Consider the following 19,159-nt stretch of genomic DNA (forward strand, 5'->3'; position numbering starts at 1 on the left):
CTGTGAACCAATACCACATTGCTTATTTATTACAGCCCTATGATAGTCTTGGTATCTGATAGGGTAAGTCCTTTCATCATTTTTTGCCTTTTCTTCTGCTTCTGCCTCCTCTTAACCCTTTCATTTCTGCATATACTTTAGAATTGGCTTACCAAATTATTTAATAAGAAAAACAAGAGCCAGTTCAGATTGTATTGGGATTTACTGAATTAACAAATGAGTTCCAGGAATGTCTGTCTTCTTACTTGCCCAGTATCTCTGAGTAAAGAGGAGGCCCATGTGGTCCAGGCTCACCCATATCCTGAGGGTGATGTTGGTAAACCAGCTCAAGGTGTGGAGCGTCACTTATTGGGTCCCCAACTTGAGCCATTCCTGGGTCCTGATTTCTGCCAACTCACCTCCAAAAGGGAGCTCTGTCACATGAAGCACCTAGCAATCCCCCAAGACTAAAGTAGCCATGAATGGGGCCACTTTCCCAGTGACCACAGAGAAGCAAGGGCCAGGGGATGATGCTACCTCAGCCACTTCCCTCAACTGGAAAGGAAGAGGGGCATACATCACGTAGAACTACCGGGTGTTTTTATAATAAATCTCAAAAGTAAACTAGTGTTTAATGTCTCTGAGAACAAAATCAAACCACACTTTCCTTCCCACTTGGATTTCCGACATGAGGACATCCTACACTCAGCACTCCCCCAAATGGCTCTACCAGGACTGTCCCTGACCAGGAAGGCAGCAACTAGAGAACCAGCCCCATGGCAGGCATGGCAGCGGAACTCACTGCCTCCTTCTGATGGATCTGTTACCAGCAACAGATGGGAGGCCGATAGCACAGGCCGAGGGTCCCCTCTGCTGAGGCTGGATGGCCTGGCCAGGAGCAGGACCACTGTGGTCGAATCAGGCCGGAGCAGAAGAACAAGAGGCCTGGCTTGTCCTGGGGAGGGAAGGGGGGGACACGCTGGTGGCCCAACGTCTCAGCCCTCCAGGATGAAGGGCCGAATCAGCTCCGGGTTCAACAGCGACTCCTCGAGAGGCCGGTCCATGTGGAAGTCATGGACGTGGGGGGGTCCTGGGGGGGCCTTGAGGGCAGGTCCCCCTGGGCGCTGAGGAATCGGCAGCTCCGAGGGGTGGGCAGGCAGGGGAGCTGTGAAGAAGTACTGGTGCAGGAGGGCCTGAGGGCAGAAAGCGAGGGGCAGCAAAAGGAAACTGGTCACCTCCCCGTCCCAGCTTCAGCCACTTCCCTCCGAGGAGGAGATGTGAACATTGCCCTGGAGAGGATTTTTCCTTCATCTGCTCATCGTTCAGGTGACTCCAACACCTCGGAGTGCTCACTGTTTGCGCACTGCTCCAGAGACAGGAGATGCAGCGGTAAACAGAACAAAGAGCTCTGCCTTCAAGTTTTCCACATAGTGAGGGGTGGGGGTAATAAACACGATAAAGAAGTAAGACAAACAGTGCATCAAATGATTAGTGCTCTGGGAAAGAGAAAGTATGACGGAGGGATGAGGAATACTGGAGGGGCTGCAGGCCTGAAGAATGGTGAAGGGAGGCCCCTGGGAGGTGGCGCTCAAGCAGAGACCTGAAAGGTGAATGAGTGAGGCCTAGGGACAGAAATGCACAGACCCCCAGGACATGGAGAAGCCCTGGGGCCCGAGGGGAGTGAGCAAGGGGAATGGGAGCTGGCAGTCACAGAGGTGATGGCCCCAAATGTGTGATGGCTGTGGGCCACTAGGACCTGGCTTCTCCTCTGAGGGAGCCCCAGGAGGGCCCTGCAGGCAAGGATGAGACAGCCTACCTGGACAAGGTCCCTCTCTCTGCCACATGGAGGAAAGACTAAATGGGCAGGAGAAGCAGATTCTGGGAGGCAATGGGGGGGGGCGCTTAGAATGGGGGCAGCAGCAGGGGGCTGAGAGGTGGTCAGTTGGCCTCAGTACACTCTGAAGGTGCTGCTGACATGGGAACTCACCAGGGGCATGTGTAAACACACACTGCTAGTGCCGAGGGCAGGGAGGGGAGGCTGCCATGAGGCCAGATGGACAGATACACCCGACAGAGGCCCTCACACCATCAGCCATCAGCCCATGGTCCTCCCCTCCTCCCCTGCCTTCCAGCCACGACCCACCCCTCCTGGGTCCTCCTCTCCAGGCCTCTGCTCATCATTTCTCTTGGGAAAACAGCTCCCCATGCTTAAACCTGCCCTTCTCCAGGAAGCCTTGCATGACCCCAAAGTCAGTCCCAACATCCCTCCCCTCAGCTCCCACAGACTGACGGCCCTGCCTCACCACAGGGTGGAGACCCCACAGGCACAAGCCACGTCCGTTCACTCTGGATCAGGGTCCAGGACAGTGCTCAGCACGTGCCAGATGCTAGTAAATTCTTGTTGAAGGAATGAAGGGACGAAGAAGTGAGTCACCAATAACCCAAGACTCGCTCTTCTGCAACGTGTGCATGCCCTTCTAATGGGCCACCCCTGGCCACCTGCCCTCTAGGGTCCACTCAGGAGAGGCACACCTGCCCTGCACCCTCCTAACCCTGGCTCCAGGGGTTCTGGTCCCAGCCCATCACAGGTTCTGAGAATCTCAACCTGCCTGGTCAAAAGGACACGGACGAGGAGGGTCAGGGCAACGGGTGTCACCCTACCTGGGAGGCTGCAATGCGCTGGCGTGGAGGGTAGAGGAGGAAATGCCCCAGCAGGTCCAAGGCCTGGGGAGCGGCATCGGGCAGCACCTCCTCCAGGGGCACGGGAGCCTGCTCCTTGAAGGAGATCTTGTTGTAGTCAGGGAGGTCCTTGATCTCCTGGAGGAGAAGGGGGTCCATCAGGGCCGGCACCCACCCCGCCAGCCCCCTTAGGTGTCAGTTCTCGCTCCCTGTCACCTACCTGCTCCCATTCACTCATCACTCCCCCATCCATGCACCCCTGCTCACATGTCACTCATGACATCACGTGCTCACTCAGTCCTTCAGTGCTTCCTCCACATCTCAGGCGCCTGCTCCATGCCCAGCTCGGTTTGGATGCGTGTGTGCTGGGGACGGGTGGGAAGGGATCGGGCTTGGGCCCTGGCCCTCGCACCTCCAGCAGGGCAGGGGAGGAGGAGACCCCACGCTGGGCCAGGACCGAGGTCCGGCAAGTCAAGGAGGCATGGGGCCACGAGAGAGAAGGTGCGGGGCAGGGGAGTCACTAGCTATTGGGGTAATAGAAGCCACCCGCCCCCACCCCTCCCCACTGTAGGCCCCTGCAAACCGGCCAGACTTGAGGACTGGGGGTGCCCAAGATTCGAAGCACACAGCAAAGCTGTTCAATGTCATTCTCCCCTGGGAAAAGGGGGGACCCGTTCAACAGCTCCCCCAGGATGCAGCCAACAGCCCTGCAGATACAGAACCCAAACAACTCAGAGATCTCACACCATGGAAACAGATCCCCCCACACCAGCACCCACACCTCACACTGTGGTCAAGATACCCACAAAGTAGCCTTCAGGCTTCATAGCTAAGGATACAGATCCCCAAACAGTCAAAGACTTCAAGCCTAGAACACAGAGCATATCCCCCTCTCTAAACAGCTCTCAGGCCTCAACTCTGGAACACACATCAACCCCTCAACAGTTCTGAGACTTCTCAGAGCCTCACATTCTGGGACACACCGCCACCTCCTCCCATTCTGGGGCAGACTCCAAAACGGCCCCCAAATCTCAAACTCTTAGGCATATACAAACCATCCTACCCCAAATAAAGGTCAGGGCCTTCATATCCAGGGACCCAGGCCTCTAGATAGCTCAGGAACATTGCATCCTGGGATATCACCCCCTGCATAGCAGCTTAGACGCCCCATGCCTCGGACCACCTCCCCGACCTCAGCCCAGAAGCTTCCTACTGGGACAACCACTCTGATCTCACTTGACCCCTCCCAGCTCAAAACTGTCATGGGGAGGAACACTCATCCCAAACTCCACAGAGATACTCTAACCAGGGGAGACACCCCCATGGCAACCTAGAGCTCACAGCAGGAAAACCCGCAAATGGCTTAGAGACCTCAATGCCCAGGAGGAAAAGGTGACCCAACGACCCACACTCCCCCTTGCCCAGCCCATAGGCGTCTCACCACAGGTCGACACCCTGATCATACTGGCGGGCACCATACAGGAGCTCAGGGGCTCGGTACCACCTGTGAGAGGAGGGCAGGTGGTCACAGCCAGGTCACCGGTCTGTCAGGAAGCTGCCTCGGAAGGTCATCCTGGCCCCCACACCAGCCCCAAGAGCACTGTTTGGACAGAAGGTCCAGAAGCATCTCTTCCCAGCAGGAGGGTTGGGGCCTGTCTATTGCCAGGGCCTGCTTGGGAACTGGTCCTCCCTACCTGGTGGCCACCTGGTGCGTGTAGAGACGGCTGCCATCTGGGGAAAAGACCCGGGCCAGGCCAAAGTCCGCTATCTTGAGCTGGCCCGAGGCACTGATAAGCAGGTTGGCTGGTTTCAGGTCCTGAGAGCACCCAAAGAGGCATCAGTTCCTCCAGAGCCCCCACAGGACCTCGGGACAGGAGGACTTGGTAGGCTGGGCACCCAGGTCAGCGCAAGACCCGACCTCCTCCAGGGCCCCAGCCCTGGCCTCCTACCCATAGGCCCTGCCCCCTCTGTCCCTTTTCTAACCACGCCTTTCATCAAGGGCTGGCCTACCCACAGCCCAGCCACCCCCCCGGTCCCACCCCAGCCCATGCTGGAACTGACCCGATGTACAATGTTGTTGGCATGGCAGAAAGCGACCCCCTTGAGCAGCATCTGCAGGTAGCTCTTGACCTGCGCCTGGGTCAGCGGCCTCTGGGCGTGGCGCACCACCTCAGCCAGATCTGACAGCATGAACTCGAAGGCCAGCACGAAGCCTGCGCCATGCGGGAACACGGCCTTCAGCTGTACCACCTGCAAGGGGGGCATCCCGTCAGCCTCCAGACTCACATGGCTCAGACTCTCTCTGGGACCCTCAGCCCTTGCACCAACACAGGACCAGGCAGGCAGAGACGGTGGCATGAGATCTGAGCTCAGAATCAGGGAGCTTGGTGATCTCTTGCTTCCCTCTCCCAGGAGAAGGCAAGTCCCTACTCTAACGCTCCAGTAAACACTCAGGGAAAAGGAGGTCTAAGAAAGGCGACTGAGGGCAGCGTCTGGTCCCCCACCCAGCCCACGAACTGGAAAATCACCTGGAAACACACACACACACAGGTGATCACAACTCCCAGCACTGGGAGAGCAGGAGACATGTCACATATACTTCCTGAGGGCCCACGAGGTCACAAGGGCAGGCTGCACAGTAGTGAACACGAGCAAGGGCTGGTGGGTCCCGAAGGACTTGAAGGAGCTCAGGGGACAAATGACTGACAAATGACCAAACAACAAACGTATAGGGTATTTTGATGAAGATTCTGATGAAGAAAGAAGAGGAGGCATCTGGGAAGGAGCTCTGGGCCAGGGGACAGCAAACACAAGGCCCGGAGGCAAGAACAGGAAGGAGGCTGCTCTGTTCTGCACTCCTGGAGCCTAGACAGTGCTTATCACGGGCGAGACACTTAAGAAGTTGTGAATGAAAAAAGAGGCTGGAGCGGGGTGGAAGCAGATGGTGACAGTTCTTTCAGAGTGAAGAGAAGCCTCTGGAGCTTTTCAAGCCAGGGAGTGGATGATTTCATGTACATTTTTTGACTGTGGAGTGGAGGCAGTGGCGGGGGGGCGGGGGGGCAGGGGAGCCTGCTGTAGTTGTTCTGATGAGAGGTGAGGATGGCCTGGGCCAGGGTAAGATCTGGAGTGTTTTGAACGTAGACTCTTCAGGCCTGCTGATGCACAGGACATGGGACCGTATCACCAGCTTCCTATGGGCCCTCCACCTCTCCCACACACAAGCTGTCAGCAAAGCCCTTTTACTTTCCTCAAAAAACAAGAATGGCCATATTGCTGTTTTTCTGATGTGGAGGGTAGTAGACACTCATTTTACAGATTGGGACAAACAAATACATTCAGATAATACCCAAAATTATAATGAAAAAAACAGCAAAAGAAAAATCCTATCACCTACAGTCAACCTTAGGAGTCTATTCCACCAGACTTTACAAGAGACATGGTACACACAGTCATGTATTCGTATATATACACAAAATATTTTCATACAAAACCAAGATGACACACGCAGTTTTATAACATGCTTGTGTCACGCAATATATCAAGGACATCTCCAGAGAATAAGAAACAAGTCAGAGTATCACCCACCCTTAGGTGGGTGGACCTACCCTTGTCACTCCCCGGGAAGTTAAGCACATCCTCTACTCAGGACATGGACAAGAGAGAATACCACAAAGAGAATGAAACTGGGTGTGTGAGGTGTCTCTCCTCGTGTGCCCACAGCCCCTCCCAGGCCTGTCACAGCACAAACCACGCCAGATGGGCGCTGTAGCCTTTGGCCATCTCCCCTACCACACTTCAGTTCTCAAGAGCAGGGTAGGGGCTGGTTTCTGTGTTGCCAGTAGCCAGTAGAGGGTAGAGTCTATGGGAGGCCCCAGTGTTAAACCGTCCTGATTCTGCGATCAGACCTGGGCCAAAGCCTCCACAGACAAGCGGAACAAGCTGAGCACCCGTAAGCTGGTGGCTGCGCCTCCTCCCCCGGCCTGAGATAGGGAGAGCCTGAGCGTGCCTTGCGGAGCAGAGGACGAAACTCAGAAGGACAATATACATAAAGCAGTGAACCTGGCATGCAGAACATAACAGGAGCTCAATAGGTGGCAATTATCATTATCATCAGAAATCACCAAGTGTTTTGAGAAAAAAGGGATAAGTTAGTGAATGAGCGAACGAGTACGCGAAGAAATAAGCGAGTGAACGACAGGGAATGAATGAGTGAAGTAATTGGGTGAATGAGGGTGAACAACAAGTGGAGAAGAAAGGGAGTGAGTGAGGGGTGAGGAAGCAAATGAGTGAACAGAGTGACTGCAGGACCTCAGAGTGGGAGTGAGTGGAGGAGGGCGGGAACCAGCACCTCAGAACACCAGCCCCACTCACATACTGACTGTCCTCGATCTCCTGCAAGGCCTTGATCTCCCGCAGGGCCTGGTTGGGGATGCCATCCTCCAGCCGCCGCAGGGCCACCTTCTTGAGGGCAACGATCTCTCCAGTCTGTTTGGGACAGGACGCAGACACTGCAGGCCCATCCCCGGCTGGAAAAGGGGATGCGACGCCGAGGCCTGAGGCCCTCGTGGGGGTGGGACGCGCCCCCCACCCCGGGCTGGAGGGAAATCAGGGCCAGCAGGCGCAGCGCTGAGCAAGCAGCTCAGAGACATCCACGCCACGCTCCTAGGGGGCACTCGCCCGAAGAAAGCACCGCTGGTTGCTGGACGCCCTCCATTCAAGAGAGCAAAGGAGGCGGGAGCACGCCACGAAAAGCTGCGGGGAGGCAGGAGCCCAAGCGTGGGTCGGGACAACGGGTAGATCTCAATGGAACCGAAGGAGGAAGGGCTGGGTGCTCACCTCCACGTGCTTGGCCTTGAAGACGATGCCGTGCGCGCCCTCCCCAATGCGGCCCAGGATGCAGTACTGCTCCATAGCCCTCTGCCAGACACCCGGACCCTCTGCAATCACAGCCCCTCCCCGGCACCCGTACCTTTCCGCATTAGCCCGCCCTGCCTCCCGCGCCCAGATGCGGCTGCCTAGCAACGGCGCAGGAAAGAGCGCAGAGGCCGGGAGGCCGAAGGCAGCTACAGGCGGCGTCCAGGCCTGTCTGCGCCTTCCCCTAGGCCCTCGCCATCACGCCTCAGTGCGCTTCATTCGGCGGGGATCACCCGTGCGCAGACCGTGTCAGCAGGAGCGAGAGCCACCGCCGATCCTTCGCGGCACTGCCGGGCGTCACGTGACGAGGGACGCCAGGTTACGCAGAGGGGCGGGGGCATGCAGCCAGCGAGCAAGGCGGAACAGCCTTGGGAGCGGGCTACATAGGCGGGAGGGTGGAGCCGCTCTCCGGGGTGGAGGCGGGGCACTCAGCGGGGCGGGCGGGGCACGGGGCGGGGCCGCAAGTCGGGGGCGGGACCGCGGCGGGGAGGGCGTGGCCGAAAGGTGATGGGGCGGGGCCGGCTACACCGGCAGGCCAGGGTACCCTCGCCACCATACCTAGAGGTGCAAGCTTCCACCTGTGAGAACCTACAGGTGCCATTTCCACCTATGAGCCCCAAAGCCAATGATGATTGAAGCGAGACGGGTTCGGGTCTGCATTGTGGAGGGAGCGTCAGTTGGCAACATGTAAAGACAACGTTTAAAGAGTAAAAACTCTGCCCCGGAAAGTCCATGTCTAAGGGCTTCTCATGAGGAAACATTTGGAGGAATTTGCAGCCTGAGTGATTTTTAAGAAGTTCATGCCATGAAAGGATGTTGACAAAAAACACAATTAGCTTTTTAAACTTCTGAAAAGGTGCTCAATCTCATACACAATGAGATAAATGTAAAATAATCTACAATTTTCCATCTTTGGGATAGCTAAAGATCTCAGATCTAACAGTCCATTTAATCTTGGAGAGGCAGCAGTGAGTGGTGACGTGAAGCAAGATCTTAATTCTGTGCCCAGGAATTGAACCTGGGTAGCCTGGATGAAAACCAGGAATCCTAGCCACCACCCCTTGGCTCTTGCCCCCTGTGAAAAATGCATTTCTCACGGAGGCAAAACTGTAAAAACAGGTACAAAGTTTATTATTAGAGACACAGCACAACAACAACAAGTGGGAGAGCACACAGAGAAACAGTTTGTTTAGTTAAGATAGAAGCAAGGCAGAGAGGCACACCTGGAGACAAAGGGTGTGGGTGTCCTCCCTAATGAGGAGGAGCACAGTAAAGAGGAGGTTAAGTCATTTATATAGGGCAGTTCTTCTGGGTCTTTGTGTACCTTTGGCCAATTATCTGGTTTCCTTTTCCACACCTGACCTGCCCTAGGACCCTCCCCAACATGCATGCGCAACTTTTTTCCAAGATGGATTACAGCCCAGAGGCCTATGGGATGACCTTAGCATCACATATTATGGGGTGGTGCCCCCTCCCTTTTGACTCCCAACGAGCCTTTCTGCACATGTGCCCCAAGGGTGGGAAATGTATGACCCCTTGATCTTTTAACAGGGTTTAGTCCCACTCTGTCCCTGCCATAAAAATGTCCAGTGTCCAGTTATTTACCCTATTTCTGTTGCTGGTTTTTATACTGAGGTGCAGATCTCAAAATATAGACAGGAGTCCAGTCATAAATATGTAGTCCTGGAGCCCATTTATCTCTTGCTTCAGGAAATGTAAACAGGGGGCTGGCTATGAATGTCTGGCCTGGAGCACAACTTCTTCTCACCCCAGGAGGGGCAAACAGGAGGCCAGCTGTAAATGTCTAGCCTGGAGCCCATCTATCTCCTGCCTCACATTGGCCATGCTGTGGGAAAACAGGAGCTTTCATATATTGCTGAAGCATTGGCAATGCTAATCAAATTACAACTGCATATCCCCTTGGACCCAGCAAGGTCTCTTCTAGAAGTACCTCCAACAGATATATTGCACACAGCGAAATGACATATTCAAAGTTATTCATTGAAGCATAGTTTGAATAGCAAAAGATTAGAAACACCATAGATGCCAATCAATAGGAGACTGTCTAAATTCTGATACACCCATCAAATGAAAAATTATGCTCACTACCTTAAAAATGAACAAAGATGCTTTTTTATTACAATAATAGGAAGATTTCTAAGATGTATTGTTAAGTTAGAAAGGCAAGATGAAGAACAGAGCATATAGAGTACCACTAGCTGTGTAAAAAGAAAAGAAGAAAAGAATATAACGAATGAAGTTTTGTGCATTACAGGATATCTGGAAAATACTCAAGATTTCATGATTGTGCTTACCTGGTGAAGGGACTGGGAGGGTTGTGGACAGGGTAGGAGGCAGATGTTTCACTGGGGCTCTTCGTATTTTTTGAGATGTGAACTGTATAATTTATTAATTCTTTAAAAAAGTAAGAATTTTCAGGCTCAGAAATTCTACTCTGTTCTAACAACTTCAGAAGAAGGCCTTGATGTCCATACAAAGATGTTCACCCTGTTTGATGATGGCAGAGGCCAGACAATAACCCAAATATCCCATGGAAGAGTGTCTGAATAAGTTATGAGAGTAACTTAGAATGACATGCTTTACAGCTATTATAAATGGTGAGGGTAGACACAGTGGTGGAATTGGAAAGGATGGTCTTCAAAAAATAGTACGGGTCATTTGAAAAGTCATATGAGGAAGAAATGTCTATTGACCCAAATCTGAAATCATAAACAAAAACTGATTCCAGATGGACTGCATACCTAAATATAAAAGGTAAACAATGAAGGTCTTAGAAGAAAACATGATATCTTAATGACTTTGGGTTAGGTAAGCCTTTTCTAAATAAGGTTACAGAAAATACTAGAAGGGAAATAAAAATTAGAAGTCGGACTTCGTCATAAGTAAGAACATCTGTTCATCAAAAGAAACCATTTAGAGAGTGAAAAGCAAAGCCACAAAAAGGGACATGGTATCGTAACACATGTGGTTATATTAATGTCAGACAAAATGGACTTCAGAACAAAGAAAATTACCAATAATACATATAATGATAATGATGAAAGGGTCGATTCACTAAGAAAATATAATCCAAAATGTGTATGCACCAAAAAACAGAAATGATAGGACTGAAAAGAGAAGCAGACACATGTTCAATTATAGGCAGGGATTTTGACACGCATCTCACAGTCATCGATAGAACCACCAGATAAAAGCAGCACGGGTATGGAAGAACGACACTATCAACAAAATACCTACAGTATTTTGTGTAGATGTCGATAGACTGATTATCAGATTTTGTGGGAAGGCAAATAAACTGGAACAGTTATTTTTAAAAGTTTTGAAAATGAAGAATAAAGTTTGAAGAATCTCCCTACCCAAATTTACGGAGTTGTGTATATCTATAGCAATCAAGACAGTGTGATACTGGCAGACAAATAGACCCATAAATCAATGGAATAGAATGGAGTCCAAGAATAGACCAACACAAGTATGGTCAAATGTTTTGTTTTAAATTGAGATATAATTCACATACCATAAAATTTCCCCTTTTAATGTGTACCTTAAGTCGTTTTTCATATATTCACCAGATTTTTAATATGTCCACAAGACTGCAACCATCACTACTATCTAAACCAGAATATTTTCATCACCCTCCATAAGATCCCATACCAATTAGCAGTCACTTCCCATTCCCCTCTCACCCCAGCCCCTGACACCCACTAATATACTTTCTATTACTGTGAATTTTCCTAGTCTGGACATTTCATATAAATGAAATCATACATATGTGACATTTTGTGTCTGGCTTCTTTCACTTAGCATAATGTTTTCAAGGTTCATCCATGTTGTAGCATGCATCAGTACTCATTCCATTTTATGGCTGAATAATATTCCGCTATACGGATATACCTCATTTTGTTTATCCATTCATCAGGTGATAGACATTTGTTTCCACTTTTTGACTCTGACGAATGCTGCTATGAACACTCATGTACAAGATTTTGTGTGAAATTATGTTTTCAATTTTCTTTGGTGTATTTGTAGGAGTGGAATTGCTGGATCATATGTTAACTATGTTTAACTTTTTGAGGAGTTGACACATTGTTGTCCAAAGTAGCTGCAACTGCAACAGTTTACATTCCCACCAGAAATGTATGAGATTCCAATTTCTCCACATCCTTACCAACATGTGTTATTGACCATCTTTTTTATTCCAGCCATCCTAGTGGTATCTCACTCTGGTTTTTATTTGTATTTTCCTAATAACCAATGATGTTGAACATTTTTTCACATGCTTTTTGGCCATTTGTATATCTTCTCTGGAGAAATTTGTGTTTTGGAGAAATCTGTGTTTGGGATATTTGTGTTTTTATTGTAGACTTGTAAGAGTATTTTATGTATTCTGGATGCTAGACTCTTATCAAATATATGATTTGCAAATGTTTTCTTCCATTCAGGGATTGTTGTTTTTTTGTGTTTTTTTTTTTTTTCACTTTCTTGATAGCGTCCTTTGAAGCACAATTTTTTTTTATTAAGTTCAGGTTATCTATTTTTTTCTTTGGTTGCTTTTGCTTTAGGTAGCATATCTAAGGAATCACTGACTAATCCAAGATCACAAAGATTTATGCTTATATTTTCTTCTAAGAGTTCCATATGTTTAGCTCTTACACTTAGGTCTTACATCCATCTTTTGTAGATAGTGTGACGTAGAGGTCCAACTTCATTATTTTGCACGTGAGGATATATAGTTGTCCCATCAGTGTTTGTGAAAAGACTATTCTTCTCTTTTTGCATTGTTTTAGAACCCTTGTCAAAAATCAGCTCCCTGTAATGATTGGATTTATTTCTGGAGTCTCAATTCTACTCTGCTGATTTATATGTCTGTCTTTATGCCAGTATCACCTAGTCTGGATTACAGTAGCTTTGTAGTAAGTTTTGAAGTTGGGAAATGTGAATCCTTAAACTATATTCCTATTTTTCAAGATTGTTTTGGCTATTCTGGGTCCCTTGCATTTCCATCTGAATTTTAGGATCCACTTGCTAATTTGTGGGGAAAAAAGTCAATTTTGTAGGGATTGTAGTGAATCTGTACATAATTTGGGGAGTATTGCCATCTTAAGAATATTAAGTCTTCTAATCCATGAAGACAGGATATCATTCTATTTAGTTAGATCTTCTTTAATTTCTTTTTTTTTTTTTTGGTAGTTTTCAGTGCATAAGTCTTGTAATACTTTTGTTAAATTTATTCCTAAGAAGCTTATTCAATTTATGCTACTGTAAATAGAATTGTTTTCTTAATTTTATTTTCAGATTGTTCATTGCTACTTTATAGAAATACAACTGATTTTTGTATATTGATCTTGTGTCCTACAACATTGCTGAACTTTATTAGCTTAATAGTTTTCTTGTGGATTCCTTAGTATTTTTTATCTACAAATAGAGATAGTTTTACTTCTTCCTTTCTAATCTGGGTACCTTTTATTTCTTCTTCTTATCTGATTGCCCTGGTTAGAACCTCCAGTAAAATGTTGCATGTAAGTGAAGAGAGCAGACATTATTGTCCTGATCCTGACATTAGGGAGGAAATTTTCAGTCTTTCACCATTAAGTATGATGTTAATTGTGGGGTTTCCATAGACGCCTTTATTAGGTTGAGGATGTTCCCTCCTATTTTTATTTTGTTGAATATTTTTATCCTGTAAGGGTTTGGATTTGTCAAGTGCTTTTTTCTGTGTCTATTGAAATTAGCATGTGAGATTTGTCCCTTATCAATATGATATATTACATTTATTGATTTTCTTATGTTGAACACTTTGCATTCCTGAGACAAATCCTACTTGGTTGCTGTGTATAGTCTTTTAAACACACACACACATACACAGACACACAAATACTTTATTTTTTGAGAAGATTTAGGTTCACAGCAAAACTGAGCAGAAAGTACAGAGAGTTCCCTTATACTCCTTGTTGCTCTGCACACACAGTTTCCCCCACCATCAACATCCTGCACCAGAGCGGTACATTTACTACAATTAGTGAACCAACATTGACACTTCATTATCATTTAAAGTCTATAGTTCACATTAAGGTTCACTCTTGGTGTTGTACATTTTACGGATTTTGGCAAATGTATAATGGCATGCACCCACCACTATAGTATCATATATAATTATTTCACTGCCTAAAAGTCCCCTGTGCTCATTCTATTCATTCCCTTCACCCCAGCCCTTGGCAACCACTGAAATTTTTACTGTCTCCATAGTCTTGGTTTTTCCAGAATATCATGTAGTTGGAATCACACAGTAATTGGCTACTTTCACTTAGTAATATTCAATTAAAGTTCCTGTATGCCTTTTCGTGGCTTGGTAGCTCATTTCTTTCTAGCACTGAAGAATATTCCATTGTCTGGATATACCACAGTTTATTTATCCAATCACCTACTTAAGGGCACCTTGGTTGCTTCCAGGGTTTGGTAATTATGGTACAAAACTGCTATAAACATCCACGTGCAGGTGTTTTTGTGGAATTAAGTTTTCCACTTTTTTGGGTAAATACCAAGGAGCACAATTGCTGAACTGAATGGTAAGAGTATGTTTAGTTTTGTAAGAAACTACTAAATTGTCTTCCAAAGTGGCAGTATCATTTTGCATTATCACCAACAATGAATGAACATTCCTCTTACTCTCCATCCTCACAAGAATTTGGTGTTGTCAGTGTTATGGATTTTCACCATTCTAATATGTGTGTAGTGGTATCCTCATTGTTGTTTTAATTTGCAGTTCCTAATGGCATTTGATGTAGAGCATCTTTTCATATGTCATTTGTATATCTTCTTTGGTGAATTGTCTGCTCAGATCTTCTGCCCATTTTAAAATCAGGTTGGATAACAGTGCTTTATCAGCTGTCTTTTGCAAATATTTTCTTCTAGTCTGTGGTTTGTCTTCTCATTATTTTGATATAATCTTTTTTATACGTACTTGATTTGCTGTGCCAGTATTTTGTTGAAGATTTTTAAAGTCCATTTTCATTATCCATATCCACTTTATCCATAAAGGATACTAGTTTATAGTTTTCTTCTGATATCTTTGTCTGATTTTGGTATCACGGTAATACTGGACTCATAACATATGTTGGAAAGTGTTCCCTTCTCTTCTATGTTTCGAAATATGTGAAGGAGTGGTGTTAATTCTTTAGACATTTCAGAGAATGCACCAGTGAAACTATTCCTGGGCTTTTATTTGTGGGAAGTTTTATGATTATTAATTACTTGCTATGTATATATTCAAAATTTCTTTTCTTCTTGAACAATTTCAGGAGTCCATGTCTTTCTGTAAATTTGTCTATTTCATCTGGATTATCTAGTTTCTTTTGCCATGCAATTGTTCATAGTATTCCAATATAATCCTTTTTTTTTTACATCTGTTAGGTCAGTAGTGATGTTTTTCATTCATTTTTTTTTTTACAGCTAAGATTTTTTATTTGTTTATAGATTTTGTTCTTTGTGGAATAATACTGAATGAATCTGGTTTTATTTCTGGGTGCCAAACTGATATATTCCCATACTTAGTGAAAACCTAAGTAAGGGTCATAGAAAATGGGGAAATGGAAATCTCTCCTCTCCCTTTTTTAATTTATTTACTTATTTATTTTACTGATTTTTTTTTTTTTTTTTTTTGCCTGCGTTGGATTTTTGTTGCAGCGTGCGGGCTTTCTCTAGTTGCGGTGAGCAGGAGCTACTCTTCCTTGTGGTGTGCGGGCTTCTCATTGCGGTGGCTTCTCTTGTTGCGGAACACAGGCTCTTGATGCATAGGCTTCAGTAGTTGTGGCTTGCAGGTTCTAGAGCGCAGGCTCAGTAGTTGTGGCCCACTGGCTTAGTTGCTCTGTGGCATGTGGCAATCTTCCCAGACCAGGGCTCAAGCCCATGTCCCCTGCACTGGCAGGTGGATTCTTAACCACTGCACCACCAGGAAAGTCCCCTCCTCTCCCTTTTTTTAATTCTCTGGAACCTGATAGGAAATTCCTAACAAGCACAAGGTAACATCTGAAGTCACAGTTTGTAAATAAATCAGCTGTGTCAGAAAAAATTTCAGGAGGAATGAGTCAATAATTAATTAATTCCAACCAATGAGTAGGTTATAAACTCTTGGTATAATTTACTTGCTCATAATGGGGAATTCAGTATAGCCCTTAGGTCCATGCTGACTTACAGGGTCTTTTCTATCCATGAGGTGGGCCATCTTCTGCACAGCTTATGCTTCTGTACTGCTTAAACTCTACCCCTAGTAAGTGTAGAATTGGAAGTGTCTTAGTATACAGGAAGGGTCTAGACCCATCACGCTGTCCAAGGGCCACTTTTTAGGAGTTTTAATTTATGTGTATTTATAATACTCTTCTCATTAAAAGAAACTTATACTTATTTGTACTTGCAATTTCTTAAGGAAAGTCCAGGCTGCTTTTCTTTTTTTTTGTTACTTATATACAGTAAATTCACTCCTTTTGGTGTACAGTTCTAAGAGTTTTAACAACTACCACCACATTCATTCTTGATTAGAGTATTTTGAATTTTCTCTCTTTTTCCTGGTCAGGCTAGCTGTACTAAATGTTTGTCAGTTTTACTGATTATTTCAATAACCAACTTTCGGTTTTGTTGATTTCCTCTATTGGTTTTTTTATTCTCTGTTGTATTTATTTTCTCTCTAACCCTTATTATTTTCTTTATTCAGCTTGGTTTGGGTTTATTTTGCTACTCTTTTTTCAGTGTTTTAAGATGGAAGTATAAGTTATTGATTTTAGATCTTTCCTTTATAAAAAATATAGGCATTTACAATTATAAATTTCATTCTAAGTACTGCTTTTGCTGCGTCCCATAAGTTTTGGTATGTTGTATATCTTTTTTCAACAATATCAGAGCATTTTCTCATTTTCCTTGTGTTTCTTCTTGAAATATTTGTTATTTAGGAGTGTGTTTCATTTCCACATATTTATAAATTTGAAAAATTATATTCTGTTGATTTCTAATTTCATTCCATTATGTGTTTAGAACATATTTTGTGTAATTTCAATCCTTTTACATTTATTGAGACTATTTTATAACCTAGCATATGGTTTATCCTGGAAAGAGAATATTCCATGTACACTTGAGAAGAAAGTTGCATTCAGCTGTTGGTTGGTGGACTCTTCTCCAGTTGTCTGTTAGTTCGAATTGGGTTTTAGTGTTGTTCTAGTCTTTTACTTCCTGGCTTATCTTCTGCCTAGTTGTTCTATCTGTTATTGAAAGTGGGGCATGATGTCTTTAACTTTTATTGTTGAAATATGTATTTCTTCATTCAATTATGTCTGGTTTTGTTTCATGTATTTTAAGACTCTATGATTAGGTGGATATGTGTATATAATTGTTATTCTTCTTATTCGATTGACCCATTTATTTCCTTAAATACCTCTATAAAATGTCCTTTGTCTCCAGTAACAATTTTTGTCTTAAAGTCTATTTTGACTCATACTAGTATAACCACTTGGCTCTCTCTCTCTTTTTTAAAAAATATTTATTTATTTATTTGGTTGCACAGGGTCTTAGTTGTGGCAGATGGGCTCCTTAGTTGTCGCTCACTGGCTCCTTATTTGCAGCATGCATTTGGGATCCAGTTCCCTGACCAAGGATCGAACCCAGGGCCCCTGCATTGGGAGCACTGAGTCTTAACACTGTGCAACCAGGGAAGTCCCCACTTGGCTCTCTTTTGGTTACTATTTGCATGCTGTATCTTTTCCCATCTTTTAACTTTCTAAAGTGAATCTCTTGTAGACAACTTATACTTGGATCATGTTTTTGAAAAAAAATCCATTCTGCCAATCTCCCTTTTGATTGGAATGTTTAATTCATTTGCATTTGTTGTAACGATTCATAAAGTAGGATTTACATCTACCAATTGCTGTTTATTTTCCATGTCTTTTTAATTTCTCTATTCCTCCATTATTGGCTTCTTTTGTATTAAATAGAGTGCACATCAGGCGAGTGACTGGCTGCATCGGCTCTGGACTTGACGGCAGCTGCTCCGGTACTCCCAAGTCTTCTAAATCTTTAAATCCCAGATTTCTTTGTAGTTCTTTGTGCTACAGAACAGCTCCATCCAGTGCTGTCTTTTCCCTTAAGCAGCCCTAGCACAGCTATGTGCCCTGTAGTTATTTTTAATGAGTTAAGGGAGGACGACCTGGATCCTTTGCTTAGTCAAGAATTGAAATGGCTAGAACCCCCTGAAGGGCCACAGGATATCATCCATAATCCCTTGTCTGCTCAGGCTGATCTTTCTTCCTTGTGGTCTCTGGATCAGGGAAGTTTCAAGCATAAAGTGAGGGCATTAATTCATTGGTCCTCAGACTTTTGAAGAAAATAAAATAGCTAATGTTTAATAAGTACTTAACACGTGCCAGAGCCTACTGAAGGCACTTTACATGATAACCCAATGAGGCAGCAAGTATAGTTATTTCTGTTGTTCACATAAGAAAAATGAAGTTTAGAGAATTTTTCTAAATATTTCAATTTCAGGGAGCTAGGAAGGGAGAAGCCAGAATCACAACAAAATCTATCTGATACTAATGCCACACTCCACCTCCTGGAAGGAAAGGGAGAGAATGAGGCAGAGGGAGAAGGGAAGAGAGAGAAAAAAATGATGGAGTTCATTTTAGCCAAGTGCGGGAAGCATGGTCCTGAGGGTCTTACACGGGCCTTGGTGAAGACATGCATGAAAAGAATCTTTTTGAATCCCTCTCAGTCAATCTTCATCTCTCTCTCACACACAATCTTTTTTTTTTTCTTCTCTCTCCTCTATCTTCATCTACTGCTCTGTCATGCTTTTTAAAAAATTTTGCCATGATTCTTAAAATACTAACTTCAAACAATCAGCTAATATTCACAACTATGTTACAAATACTGCCATTTCTTGTGGGAAAAACTTATTAACTTATGAGTGTGTAATACACTTCAACCGAATAATAAATAAACAAAATCTGGGATAGACCAATTTGTCAAATATCTTTGGAGCTGAAGATGAAACTTCCTTACTTTCTTTGCCTTTTTCCCTATTATTCTCTAAAGGAATCTGGAGCCTTGGCCTTCTCCCATGAGGATTATGGACTCTTCCTGAAGCCATAAAGGAATAGCATTTGTCTTGTTCATATAATTATCTTCAGGATCTTGCCCATTATCTGCACCTCATAGGTGCAGAGGTACTGCATAGCAATTAAGGACACAGACTCTTAAGAAATATAATGTGAGCCACATATGTAATATTATTTTTTTATTTTTTATTTTTTTAACATCTTTATTGGAATATAATTGCTTTACAATGGTGTGTTAGTTTCTGCTTTATAAAAAAATGAATCAGCTATGCATATACATATATCAACAAATCTCCTCCCTCTTGCATCTCCCTCCCACCCCTCTAGGTGGTCACAAATCACCGAGCTGATCTCCCTGTGCTATGCAGCTGCTTCCCACTAGCTATTTCACATTTGGTAGTGTATATAAATCCATGCAACGCTCTCACTTCGTCCCAGCTTACCCTTCCCCCTCCCCGTGTCCTCAAGTCTGT

At 45.3% G+C, this 19,159-nt stretch overlaps 1 protein-coding gene across 1 annotated transcript; it reads right to left on the reverse strand.

Annotated features, from left to right (window-relative positions):
• Nucleotides 1-968: 968 nt before the first annotated feature.
• CDK20 (cyclin dependent kinase 20) lies at nt 969-7,944 on the reverse strand. Its single transcript, XM_057549258.1, is given in 9 exon segments — nt 969-1,172; nt 2,641-2,796; nt 3,242-3,365; nt 4,100-4,162; nt 4,353-4,474; nt 4,720-4,908; nt 7,030-7,149; nt 7,152-7,184; nt 7,495-7,944. Coding segments are annotated over 9 exon segments (1,080 nt in total). The 5' UTR covers nt 7,570-7,944; the 3' UTR covers nt 969-974.
• Between the last annotated feature and the right edge of the window lie 11,215 nt (nt 7,945-19,159).

This window comes from Balaenoptera acutorostrata, chromosome 6, assembly GCF_949987535.1.
Source record: "Balaenoptera acutorostrata chromosome 6, mBalAcu1.1, whole genome shotgun sequence".
NCBI lineage: Eukaryota > Metazoa > Chordata > Mammalia > Artiodactyla > Balaenopteridae > Balaenoptera > Balaenoptera acutorostrata.